At 36.1% G+C, this 13,461-nt stretch overlaps 1 protein-coding gene across 1 annotated transcript in view; it reads left to right on the top strand.

Annotated features, from left to right (window-relative positions):
* Window positions 1-12,293, top strand: part of LOC128864269 (zinc finger protein chinmo) — a 69,375-nt gene extending 57,082 nt beyond the window's left edge. Inside the window, 5 exon segments of the mRNA XM_054103842.1 lie at window positions 7,861-8,078; window positions 8,190-8,920; window positions 9,052-9,190; window positions 9,302-9,542; window positions 9,777-12,293. Coding sequence (XP_053959817.1) covers window positions 7,861-8,078; window positions 8,190-8,920; window positions 9,052-9,190; window positions 9,302-9,542; window positions 9,777-11,137 — 2,690 coding nt within the window. The 3' untranslated portion in view covers window positions 11,138-12,293.
* Window positions 12,294-13,461: the final 1,168 nt, after the last annotated feature.

The raw sequence follows: 13,461 nt of genomic DNA, 5'->3' as shown, positions 1-13,461 counted from the left end.
AATTCGTTCCGTATTAGGTAAAACTTTGTGAATTTAGGGTATTGATAGGATTTATCAGCCTTTATTTTCAGTAATACAAATTTAATGCAATGCGCAACATTGCTCACAAAAATAATTAAGAACCGCGCGAGAATGTACTAAAAACTATAAAAATAAAGGAAACTCCTTCAATTTTATTTAATTCCATTTTTTGATTTTAGGTTAGGTTAGGTTAGGTTTGGCAGCCGCATCGCACATAGAGACAACGATGCCACTTAGACCACGAAATGGGTCCGTTGTGAGCCGCGGGGGCTGGGCTACATTTCCCTCTCCATATTGAATCATCCTGAGCTTTTGACAAAGCGTAAAAGGTTGTGGATACCTAAAGTGTATAGATTATCTATATTCGTTAAGTAGGATTTTAAAAATCGGTTCCTGCTTCAGGCTAGAGCCGAGCATGTGCAAAAAAGGTGTCGAATTAGTGCGTCCTTAATGAGAAGCTTACAAGTAGCGAGAGGTATCTCCATAAAATTATTTATGTCTGGCATACAGGTACCTACTCTGGCAAGTTTGTCTGCCCCACAGTTCCCTGGTATATCTCTGTGGCCTGGAACTCAGCATAAGATTATACGATATTGCTTGGCTATCTCATTTAGAGATTGGCGACAATATAAGACACTGCTTGATGTTGTTTGGAATGCATCCAGAGCTCGTAGGGCAGCTTGGCTGTCTGATAGAATGTAGATATCCGTTGATGATATGCTGTTTATCTTTAACCATTTTAAGTCTTCATGAATAGCGTTTATTTCCGCTTGAAAAACGCTACAGTGATCCGGTAGTTTAAAGGATTCACTAATAGAAAGCTCTTCGCAAAATAACCCTGATCCTACACCAGTGTCCATTTTGGATCCGTCCGTGTAGATCTTAACAGGTGCGTTGGGTGTTGGATCTTCTTCAAGCCATTCCAGTCTAGAAGGGATTTTCATTAGGAAATTCCTTTGGAAGCAAAGAATGGGAGGGTGATAATCACAGTCACTGGGTATATCCGTGTAGGAGTCTAAGATGGTCGAATGTCCGTGTGTGACAGTTCTCCATTGTGAGCAGGCCGCTGAGTATTTGCATTTTTTTGATTTTACTTTTTTCTATTTTTTATTTTATTTTACTCCATTTTTGTTTTATTTTATCTTGTTTTATTCCATTTTTTGAATTTATTTTATTCTTTTTTTATTTTATTTTACTGCATTTTTTGTTTTATTTTATTTTACTCTATTTTTTTATTTATTTTATTTTACTCCATTTTTTATTTTATTTTATCCCATTTTATTATATTTTATTTATTTTATTCTATTTTTTATTTTACCTCGTTTTTGTTTTATTTTATTTTATTTTATTTTATTTCATTTTATTCCATTCTTTGACTTCACTTTATTCTATTTTTTATTTTATTTTTCTCTATTTTTTATTTTACTTTATTTTACTCCATTTCTTGCTTTATTTTATTTTATTCCATTTTTTGATTTTACTTTATTCTTTTTTTATTTCATTTTACTGCATTTTTTGTTATATTTTATTTTATTCCATTTTTTATTTTACTTTATCCTTTTTTTATTTTATTTTACTGCATTTTTTGTTTTATTTTATTTTATCCCATTTTTTGATTTTACTTTATTCTTTTTTATTTTATTTTATTCCATTTTTTGACTTCATTTTATTTTAATTTATTTTTTATTTTAATTTATTTATTATTTTATTTTATCCCATTTTTTGATTTTATTTTATTCTATTTTTTATTTTACTCCATTTTTTATTTTATTTTATTCAATTTTTTGATTTTATTTTATTCAATTTTTTGATTTTATTTTATTCTATTTTTATTTTATACACCCTACGCTATGCTTTCAAAAATGCCCTAGTGCCACAAATTTCACTATCACTTACTCAGTATATCTATGAATTCTGCGTTTTCAGTCTCTTTATCTGTCATTGAAGCTTTTCAAGTGCATTGATAATAAATTTCTTACCTGTTTTTGTTATGTAGAAGAAGCAAAAACAAACACAAGGAATATACAAAAATATAACCACTATGAATGCTGCCATAATAAATATTGCAACAGTTTCAAGAAGCATGAATGTAACTTGTCAGCCATTTCACACTCATTCCACAAGCTCTCCTACAACAAGACGACCCAAAAATATGACAGCTGCTCAATGTTGTATACTTTCCCCAAAGAGTGGAAAACAAAATTAGATAGAAGGCAAAACTGACAGGAGATGCGTGAAATGCGGTAAACGTCAAGGGCAGTAGGCAACTGCTCATTCTTTATTCCTCGTGTACTCTGTGTATGTATGCGTGTATGAAACAGCGCGCAACCCAAACTCATGCCCATCTTGTCTTCTATCTTACATAATAAATATTATGTACTCCCACATGCATTATGCGCCACATTCTCCCAGCGCATAACTTTTGTCATTTAATGTCTGCAGCTGTCTACTCTCCATCCACCAACTACTTTCACTTGTACGGGTATTCTTCCTAGTTGCGGTTGTTGTCACCAACACCAGCCAATGTCGATGTGTGCGCTTGTCATTCATTTCAATTTTACTTTTAAGTAAGAAGTTTGCCATTCGAAAAACAACATCGAATCGCTTGCTGCCCTTTTGGGGTGAGTTGGTACGGAGGCAAGTTGCTAGGTAACTCAGAGTTGGCGGTCTTCTTCGTTTATATGGCACACCAGCCAACAAGTGTTCCATAAAGAAATTAAGTTGAAATAAATAAAACGGAGAATGGATAGGAAATTGTTACAGTGTGTAATAAAAGTGTAAGAGCATCGTATGAAGTTCCATTTTGGTGGAACATAAAAGAAGGAGGGTGGCAAAAAAATACATAAATATATTCGTGTGTAAACGAAAACTGCTGAAAACTTAGCTACTTACACTTGCAACTGAGAGAAACTGTGTGGCATCTCATAGCACCAGTCAGCTGCCACCACTTGACAAACAAGTATTACAAAAACTAGGTGGTCTTTTTACCTGCTCGGCAGGAAAACCGTCTAACTATGAATGCGTATGGTGAATTTTATATGTAAGATATCGAATTTTTGTTAGCAAGTATTACAGTTGTATTTGTATGTATGTATTTGCTGTGTATTTATATTGCCGATACACTGGTTTTTCTTGGTCCCTATTCCCTATTGGCAACTTCTTGCTAAACAATTGTATCTTGGATTTTGGATAGCAGTAAACATGTTAGAACAAATGTATGTGTGTGTGTGTGTGTGTATGTAAAGGTGCAACCTTTACTTGTAGCTATTTTCTATGTATATTTCTTAGAAGCAATCTCGACGTCGCTAACTGCAATGCTTTGGCAGTTGATGCTGCTACATTTTATTTATCTATTTGCTTACTTTCGTGTCTGCTACTGCTGCTCTTCGTATCGACCAGCTTATCACTGCCATCATTACCAACATCCACCCACCATTCCCGTTCAATATTAGCGCTTTCTCCACCTAGCACTCGGAAGCTCAAGCTTCTTTTCACTTCCCTTTCAGCCTCATTCATGAGCAAGGAAATCGTTTTCTTGGCCTTGCTTCTGATTCGTCTTACTCTACTGCTATTTAGTTGCAAATTTCGATACATACATGCATGCGTACGTACGTATATATGTATGTATAAGTAGAGTACCTTATTCTTTGAAGCTTTTGTACTTTATTCTTTCAAACACGTTCAAATTCACATATAAATATTAGAAATATAGAACTGTTTGTTGTTCGCTGCTTGGGTATTTGACATGATTTTATGGGTTCAAGGTCTTTGGTTCAAAGCTTTGATGATGGGTTAGTCTCCCTTTCACCGCCTTTCACTTTTTAAATACTTTGTATACATCATTACGAGTATACAGTATACGCCCATATACTTGTATTTGTACATAAGCGGTGTTTTAATGAGGTCGTTGGAGGAGGCGTTGAGGTCATTTGAATTTCATTTAAAGACATGCCTACATTTGTATGCATATATGTATATTTAAATAAATTCTTGTGCATATGTGTGTACGAGTACTTGCTCATTCTTATGTAACGGTCGCGCATTCACTTCCAAGTGTTTTCTTTGTTGCGCCAAAAAGTATGCCTTGAATTTCTTTATACTCGTGCGATCGTATATGTGCCTGTGTGAGAACTGTTTTTGATACTTATAAGATTATGTCATCGATTGGTGTAATATTTAAACATCAACAAGTTGACAGTTACGTTTTTGGCTACCTACTACCCTAAAGTGCATAAAAAACAGAAGGTAGACTATACAAGTTTTTTTTTTCGCTTATTTACCAAAGTGAAATCAAACATACAATGAAAATAAATTTAGGATTTAAAGTACATCTCGGTGTGGGGCAAGTTAAATTGAAGTTAAGCTCTGCAACAAACACTCGTTGAAAAATACTTAAGAAGCATAAAGCATATGCTTTCTCGAGTACGGTACTTTTTCGCTTGAATATATCGGGTTTTCCAATAAGAGGTGTTATTTTGATGTTCAAAGAAAAATTATATTTTTTAATATAAATGATCGAATGTTTATTTTATTATAAAGAAGAAGGTATACCGTTAATAGTGGAAAATAATATCAGGCAAATGACCACCACGACCACGCTTACAGGACAATATCCTTTTCATGAAATTTTCCATAGTCGAATTGCAAAGTGGCTGCCCTATGTCCTCGATAGCCTCACGAATTCCATCTTTGAGGTCTTGAATCGACCCTGGGCTATTGACGTAGACTTTCTCTTTCGCGTGACCCCAAAGAAAAAAGTCACAAGGTGTTAAATCACTAGATCTCGTTGGCCAATTGTGATCACCTCTTCGAGAGATAACAAGGTCCGGAAACTTTTCCCGTAAAAGATCAATGGTTTCGTTGCTTGTGTGGCACGTAGCGCTGTCTTGATGAAAATAAACGTTCTCCAGATCAATACCATCCAATCCGGCCAAAAAATTGTCAATCATCTCTCGATAGCGCAATCCATTCATCTGTAACACCTGTTATTGGAAAACCTTTTACTATGTATTTGCTGCGATCGCTTTCATTGGACTGCGTTTTTGTGTCTATTTCTTTTAAAGGGTTCGCAATGAATTTTCGCGCTGATATTTTTGTGCGAAATATACTTAAAAATAATTCGGTCTTCGTTCGAAATTTCGTGATTTGTTTTCTTGTTTATATTGCAACTGGTATGCAAGTAAAAAATAAGGTATCTGCAGTATTTCTACAGCATTTTACTTTAGTTGAAACGATTTAATAATGTGGAAAGAGTAAAATTGTAACCCAGCACTTTGAATAGCAATCTTAGACTTGCAAAAGACTGGATTATGCTGTCAACGCAATTAAAGGTTTCAATGGTTTTTAATGCTTTGAAATATTTTTTTTGGGTATAAAACAGCAGAAAACGTTTCCAGAGAAAGGAAAGCGCGAAAGATAGTCTAAACAGAATCCCACGACGAGTGCTGCTGACATCCAACGATAATTTTTTGTTCACCTCGAAAATCCAATAACGAAAAGAATAGCTGCGCTTCGATAGGGAGGGCTTCACGATTGGCTGGCACGAAAGAAGGCTTTGGTAACAGAGCAGAATATCACAAATTTGGTTCAGCTATTTGAAAAGGCCAAGGTACAATAGGCATTCATTCTTGCTGAACGCTGTAGAGGTTTTCTAATGTCAATGCAAAGGGGCCTGTGCAGGGTTTGCAACAAAATGGATTTTTAACAAAATATTGATGTATACTTTTCTCTTTTGCCTGAATTTTATATAATTTGACTATTATTTTTCTTCCTTCTAAGTATTTTTCTGAAAGGCGTTTCGCTGTGTATTAACTTTTGCATGAATATGTTTTCCTAACAAGCAGGCAATCACATATCCTGTCAGAAATCAAATAGATTAACGAAACCAACGCTAGACAAGTCTTGTCGAGGCCCTATGCTCCCAAGAGGAGTGAACAAGAAAAAACAAATGTTTTTTTTAGACGAAATAAAACCTAATATGCAAAACATCTAAGTGATGTTATTGAAAAAGCCACAAAAGCCTCGTTCTTAAGTATTTTTCACCGGCTGTATAACCATTTCGATCACACCTTATTTTTTTTACTACTTTTACTGTAAATTGAACTCGCCGCAGACTTTATTTCCCGGAATTTGTTTGTTTTTGGAGAAATTATTGTATTATGCCTTCCTTTCTGTAGTTAACATATTAGACTGAAATAAATAGAAAGAATATTGGAGACTATCAGTGTGAGCAAATTTTATCTGACAATTTTTGAAGTCTTGATTCTGACTACTGTCTGAGATGCAAGCAATGCTACCTGAGTAACGCATCAAGTTTTGTACTTAAGATAAATGCTTTCGCGTTGATTTTGAGTATTCGGTTTGAACTAAGACTTGCCCTAACCACTACTAATTCGTACCCTTACGATGCTACGATTTCTTCTCACATACACCCCGTTACAAGTTTATAAACTCACCACTATTTTTTTTTGTATAAAATTCAAATTTTTTATATATGTACTTAAGGCTACAATAAAAACCATGCAACACAAAACTTTAAATTGTGTACAAAAATTTTTAAAATTTAAAATTTTTTTTTATTTTTACAAAGTTTCAAATTTCGTATAAAAATTTTCGATTTTTTCAATTTTTTAAGCAGCATTTTTAGGATTATTCTGTTTTATTATTATTTATAGCCCATTAAAGCTCAAAAATGAGGTTAATTTTGGCATTATTTTCTGTTGATAGGGGTAGACTTTTTCTTCCATATAAAAAATTCCGTGCATATGCTTTGTATGGAAGAAAAGGCGTGACACCTCAGCAAAAACAACTTGTTAAAAATTAACGCTATTTTGTAGTAAATTTAACCTTACACCTTAGTAAATTTAAATGTACACCTTACACTAAAATTCAATGGACTAAAAAACTGCATACCCAGAAAAATTCTAAAAATTCTGTCTAGAAAGGGGAAAGTTTTATTTTATTTTGAAAAACAAAAAATTTAAAAAAGTTGTTATTAAATTAAAAAAAACAAAGTGTTTATTAAATTTTGAAAAAAAAAAATTTAAAAAAGTTTCTATTAAATATTGAAAAAAAATTAAACAGTTTTTATTAAATTTTGAAAAAAAAACATTAAAAAAAGTTATTAAATTTTGAAAAAAAAAATGTAAAAAAGTTTTTATTATTGTAAATTTTGAAAAAAAAATTTAAAAACTTTGAAAGTTTGTGTTATATGGTTATATGGTTTTTGATGTTACGATTCATTCGCCCTCAGCATTCGTCAGCAATTCTAAACTACCTTACGCAATTTTTATTTATAAAAATTTAGCGAGTGTAAGCTCCTATCAAAAGGCTGACTTGGTTAATGAAAAGAGTTGATTTCCATAAGTTGGCCACTGAAATTTTATTTCTCAAGACAAAATATTATATTATATTTATACTTCAAGGCATTCCACCCAATCTATGCCCGTTTTGCAACTCCACCCTGAGTATAAATCACATTCTGTCTTCATGCCCTAACCTTGCATCGACTAAACATCATTACTTTCGCAACATTGACCCTCTTGAAATATTAAAAAATCCAACCGAAGACAACATGTCTATATTATATAATTATCTCAAAGATACTGATCTACTTCGTCGGATTTAATCGAGCCATAATCAACCTGCCAGCCGAAAGCCTCCGATGCTAGCGCTGAACTACTTTCAGTTTGTATAATAATTTTATTGTTATGTAAACCTTTATAAAATAAAAAAAAAAAATCACTTAATTTGGGATTTCAAAAAATCTTAAGTCTTTAGTTATATTTTGTGATTGAAAACATTTTATACTTCAATATTTCCATTTGTTTCTCATTATAGGCACAGTATTCAAAGCACACAAACTCATATTGGCAGCCTGTTCGAAGAAGTTCGCCGAACTGTTCGAGAGCACACCAACAAATGGGCAATGCGTTGTCATATTGGAGGCCACGTCCTCCGACAACATGGCCGCATTGCTCGAATTTATGTACAAAGGTGAAGTGCATGTATCACAAGAGGCTCTAAACAGTTTCCTTAAATCTGCAGAAAATCTGCAGGTAAGCCACAATTTAAAAGTAACAATGAAAAGTGGCAGATTATATTACAAAAATCAGCCAGCTTTGTGCTAACGAACGACTTACACAATTTTTCTCTTCCCTTAATTGTAGGTGAAAGGTCTGTCTACAGAAACTGGCCGTTTGGCCGCTCAACAAGCACAACAACACATCGATGCGTCTCCACTAGACTCGCCCACCGGCCGTCGCAGTATGCGCAACAGCCTAAGTGGTGGTGCGGGTATCGGTAGTACTGTCAGCGGCAGTCCCCTAACGAGTATTGGTGGCGGGGTTCCGAGTGGTGCTATCATTGGAGGCAATATGTCCGGCCAAATGACCGGCAATTCGGATCGCAATAGCAACAGCGGCAATGGCAACGGTGGCAGCAGTGGTGGCGGTGCTGGTGTCAACCTTATTAGCGGTCCTGGTAGTGCACACTGCAATCCCCCAGTTAGCGGCGCATGTGCAACCGTTGGTGGTGCAGGCAGTTTGGGTAGTGGCGCTGGCGTTGCACACCATCTGAGCAGTTCAAGTGGTAATCTTAAACAGGAATGCGATTCACTGATGCAAGGTGGTACCGCAGCTGCGCTGGCCGCCGGTATACCGCCCTATGTGCCGCCCATCTATCGTCCCATGTCATTCGAGCCGCTGCGTAAGCGTGTCCTCCGCAGTCCATATGCTGAGCAAGAGGTGCGCGGCAGTGTCTTGCGTGATGGCTCGAAAAATTCATCGTCCGAGTGCGCGAGTCCGATTAGCAAACCGCCCTATCATCGGCCGTCATCGAGCGCATCATCTAATGCACCCACCGAGGCGGATACAATGCAATCGGAGCGAACATCACCGAGGTGAGTGCGGTGGGGTTAAAGTCGAGTCAATGGGATTGGTGTAGAGGGAGTTATTCGAATAAATGAAATGGATATTATGAAGCTCAGTAAAAAGCTGATGGTTAAAGGTTTGCTTTCATCTTTATTTTCAGCCGTTACGAAAATCACAGTCCTGGCGCCACAGCAGGCAATGGCAATGCGCCGGGCAGCGCTGTGAAAACGGAACGAAATAATGGCAGCACACACGAGGCTAATGATGATGACCGAAGCGAGCACGACGAATCGATTGATGTAAGTGTGAAATGAAATAAATACTAAAACTATTTTTTTAGTTTAATCTTAAATTTACTTCGTACCTTACACAATTTTGGTAATATCTAATCTCTTACTTTCTATTTGCAGAATGGAGCCGAAGACCTGCGAGTGAAGTTAGAAAATTCCAACTACTCGCCGCCGCCGCCACAGCCACCTACCTCGAACACATCTTCCACAACACCATCCGCCCTGCTCGAAAATCTTAAGAATGTCGAAGCTGGGATGCCAAGCAATTTGGCCACATCCATTGCGCCGGAGGATATGTTAAATGTATGGAATGCGACGAAATTGAATAATAAAAATAGCGGCATGGTCAACACGGCGGACGGTAATAAAAACGAAACAAAAATTTTTACACATAAAACTAACCCTATTTTGTCTTTGAAACACCTTAACACATTCAATTCAGTGGCATACTTTTGCGCGCCTTAAAGTAGACTATCTTGTAGCATTTGCTCATCCATCCTATAGGATAATTTTTTATCATTACGTATTTTTCGTCCAATTATTTTGGCTACACAACTAAAATTATCTAACGATCCACATCTCCCGCCCCATTTAGGTAAGAAGCTGAAGTGCCTGTACTGTGATCGCTTGTACGGCTACGAGACAAACCTCCGCGCCCATATCCGCCAACGTCATCAAGGCATCCGCGTCCATTGTCCCTTCTGTTCGCGCACTTTCACCCGCAATAACACCGTGCGCCGACACATCGCACGCGAACACAAACAGGAGATCGGGTTGAGTGCAGCCAGTACTGGCATTGTGCCCGCTTCCGTCGCCGCTGCGGCTGCGGCGGCGGCCGCGAATCATTCGCAATAGGATGCGGCCGCAACAGCGGCGGCAGCAGTAGTCATGAGTGCGCAGAAAGCAGCAGCAAAACAACGTAAACGAAAATCATTAAAAATGGCATTAGAGAAGTGTATGCAGCGACGCGACGCAGCAGCAAGCAGTGGTGGCAACACCGGTGCAAGCGGTGTCGTCGTCGGTAGCATCAGCAGCAGCAGTGGCGACATCACCGGCGAGACAGCAAGCAGCAGCAGCAACGCGATCGCCAGTGTAGCCACTATCGGCGTTATAGCCAGCACGTCGACACGTGCGGCTGAGGAACGCAAACAACAACAGCAGCAACAACTCGCACAGCAGCAAGTCGAGTTGGAACAGAAGAAGCATCAGCAACAAAAGCAGCGACAGGCGCGGCAAGAGCGGCGGCGCAATAGCACAGCGACTGGTCACAGTGAGAGCGCCACCGACACAATGGTGAAGCATCAGGTGGAGGGAGAGGAGGACGAGGTGGAGGAAGAGGAGGAGGAGAAAGAACCAGAGGCAAAACGGGAACGACAGGAGTTGCCAGTAACGGTGGAGAGCACAACCGAGGCGGATACCTCACTGATGGACACCACTGCCAGCAGTAGCGCCACCACCTCCGCCACTGATACCTCCACCACCAGCACCACCACCAATGAACGTCTCAACACCACCACTAGCACCATCGATTCATCAATAGGTGAGTTGGCCGACATCGCTGTGGAACGTTTGCGTGCATCCAGCGAAATGGAAACAGACGCGGATGATGCGCCGCCTGTGGCAAAAGAGCCCAGCAGGGCAAGTGTTGCCGAAGAAAAACCACCAACTAGCGCTGATGCTGAAGCTGAAGAAAATGCTGTTCATACAACTTCAACAACAATAATAACAACAACACCGTTAGCTGCACAAACCTCAGCCTCTAGCGAGGCTGAAAACCCCCCACCGGTACAAATGGAAACCGACGAAGACGACAAAGTCGCGCCCACCACCAAGTCCGAAGCTGCTGCGGACGCTGGTGCGACTGTCACGCAGGTAACCACAACAGAAACAACTACAATCACAAATAATGCCAATGCCAACGATACGACAACAACAACTACAAATGCTGCTGAATAAATGTAGTCGTCGTGTCGTAGTAAATAACAAGGAGGAGGAGAGAGGAAAGTAGAGGAGAAGTGAGGATTTTCGTTTACGCGCACTCAAAAGGAGCGCAAAGGTTTCATACGCGGCGCGCAATTTGCCATTACGCGCGCGCAAGGCGTTTGCTGCTCCATCTTAAGAACAAGAAAAGGAAGAACAGAGACTACTGTTGCAACCGCTGTTGCACTCGGATGGAATATATTAATTTAAAAACAAAAAAACAAAAACAAAAATGATAAAAAGTAAATATGCAACAACAATAATTATAATGAATTAATATAATAATTAATTATTTTACGAATTATGACGAAGTTAAAAGTTTGTGTTTTACAGAAGACACAACCAGCTGCTGTGAGTTAATTTAAATTTACATTTTAAAGCAAAATAGAAGAAAACAAGTAATGTAGGCGCAAGTAGCGCAGAAGGAAAAGGAGAAATCAAAAACGCAAAAACACGCAGTGAATCAGCCTGAAAGCATGCTTCAGTGCAAGCAATAGAAATGCCAATATTTTTTTTTTTGTAACGAATGCAAGCACACTGAAGAAACAAATCAAAGCAAGATTTTATGATTTTTTTTTTAATTTTTCTTAATGTATAGCAAACTCAACTATGAACTACGCTGTTATTGCAATTGAATTTTTGTTTGTGTAATATAACTATTTGCAATAAATACAATAACAATTAGCATTAAACTGCTATTTAGTTGAAATGCAGAAAAAACAGGCAAGAAACGCAAGAAAATAAATATAAAAACAGCAAAAAATGAAAGATATTTTCAAAACCACAGTAAAAACTGAGCTGTTAAATCCGACTGAGAAATTGTTTTCAGGGTGCTACTGTAATTGCATTTAAATACCATAGAGATTGGCAAAAGAAAAAGTGTTTGAAAATATTTTTTGCAAGCGTGCTGTGTGGGGCATAACGATTTCTTGGAAGAAGATTAAGATTAAGATTGAAAGTAAATTATTTTGGCGATAAATGAAAATTAACTTTTATTTTATTTCAAATATTTTATAGTACAAAAAGTCGAGCAAATTTTTGATTTTACACAAATAAGTTGAGATCGTGGAGCGCATTCGCTTTCATTTAAAAAATTCGTACACAGAGTAAAGTTTTTTTTAAATATTTTCTTTTTCGCTATAGCCTTTTTTAAGTAGCAGTTCAATAAAGTATTTGATGCAAATTACAAAAAAGGAAAGGTTTTTTAACAAAATCACGTACTTTGATATAAATTAAAAATTGTTTTAGTACACTTTTTAAAGTCATATTTTCTGACAAATAAATTCGATTTCAATATGGACTTAGAAACATAGAACACAAACCATTTCTATTTATAATTTCGAGCTAACATTTCAGTTTTTTCTCGTAAACTGGCTCAGGAAATATTTTGGTATGAAAAATAACTATAATTTTGATACATTTTTTTGTCGAAATTTAAAAAAAAAAAAATAATTTGAATACATTTCTTTGTGATTTTTATTTTTATCGATGGCTATAGTGAGTTTTTGATATAAAAAATAACTATAATTTTTATAAATTTTTTTTGGAGCTTAGAGACTTTAATTGAAATACATTTTTTTTTTAGCTTAAATGTTTTTATTTTTCTCGATGACTATAGTGAATATTTGATATAAAAAATACCTATTATTTTAATACATTTTTTTCGGAGCTTAGAGATTTAAAAGGTTATAATTTTAATACATTTTTTTATATAAAAAATACCTAAAATGTTTATACATTTTTTAGTGAGCTTAAATGTTTTTTTATCAATAGCTATAGTGAGTTTTTTTTTCAAATATACATATATCTTTTTTTTTTGTTTTTTTGTTTTGTATACTTTGCACTATTTTGTCAACTTTTTGATTTCCCAACATTTATGCGCCACATATCACGCATGCAAAAAAGGTTTTCAACAATAATCTATTATTTTCAACAGAAATATTTACTTCATGAATTTCAATCAAACAAAAACTCAACAGAAAAGTATTACATTTCTTAAATTTTTTACAAAAAAGAAAATTGAAACAAATTCACATTTAAACGTAAAAATGCATTTCTAATTACTAATGTGTATTTAGTAATAAATTAAAAGAGAACAACAACAACAACAAAACAAACAAATAATTTTGTGCAAACAGTGAATAAGAAAGTTTGAACGTTTTTGATTGGTATTGATGTATAGAAATAGCGAGAAAAACGTGGAAATATTTTGTTTTTGTAAAATATATTTTAGTTTACTGTTGTTACTTTTTCACTTAACTCTCGAAAAGGAAGCGTAAAAGCTGTTTTTCTTTTTCCTC

Source organism: Anastrepha ludens, chromosome 5 (assembly GCF_028408465.1).
Source record: "Anastrepha ludens isolate Willacy chromosome 5, idAnaLude1.1, whole genome shotgun sequence".
In the NCBI taxonomy this organism is placed as follows: domain Eukaryota; kingdom Metazoa; phylum Arthropoda; class Insecta; order Diptera; family Tephritidae; genus Anastrepha; species Anastrepha ludens.
The sequence above is the reverse complement of the archived record's forward strand: the minus strand, read 5'-3'. Positions and strand labels throughout refer to the sequence as shown.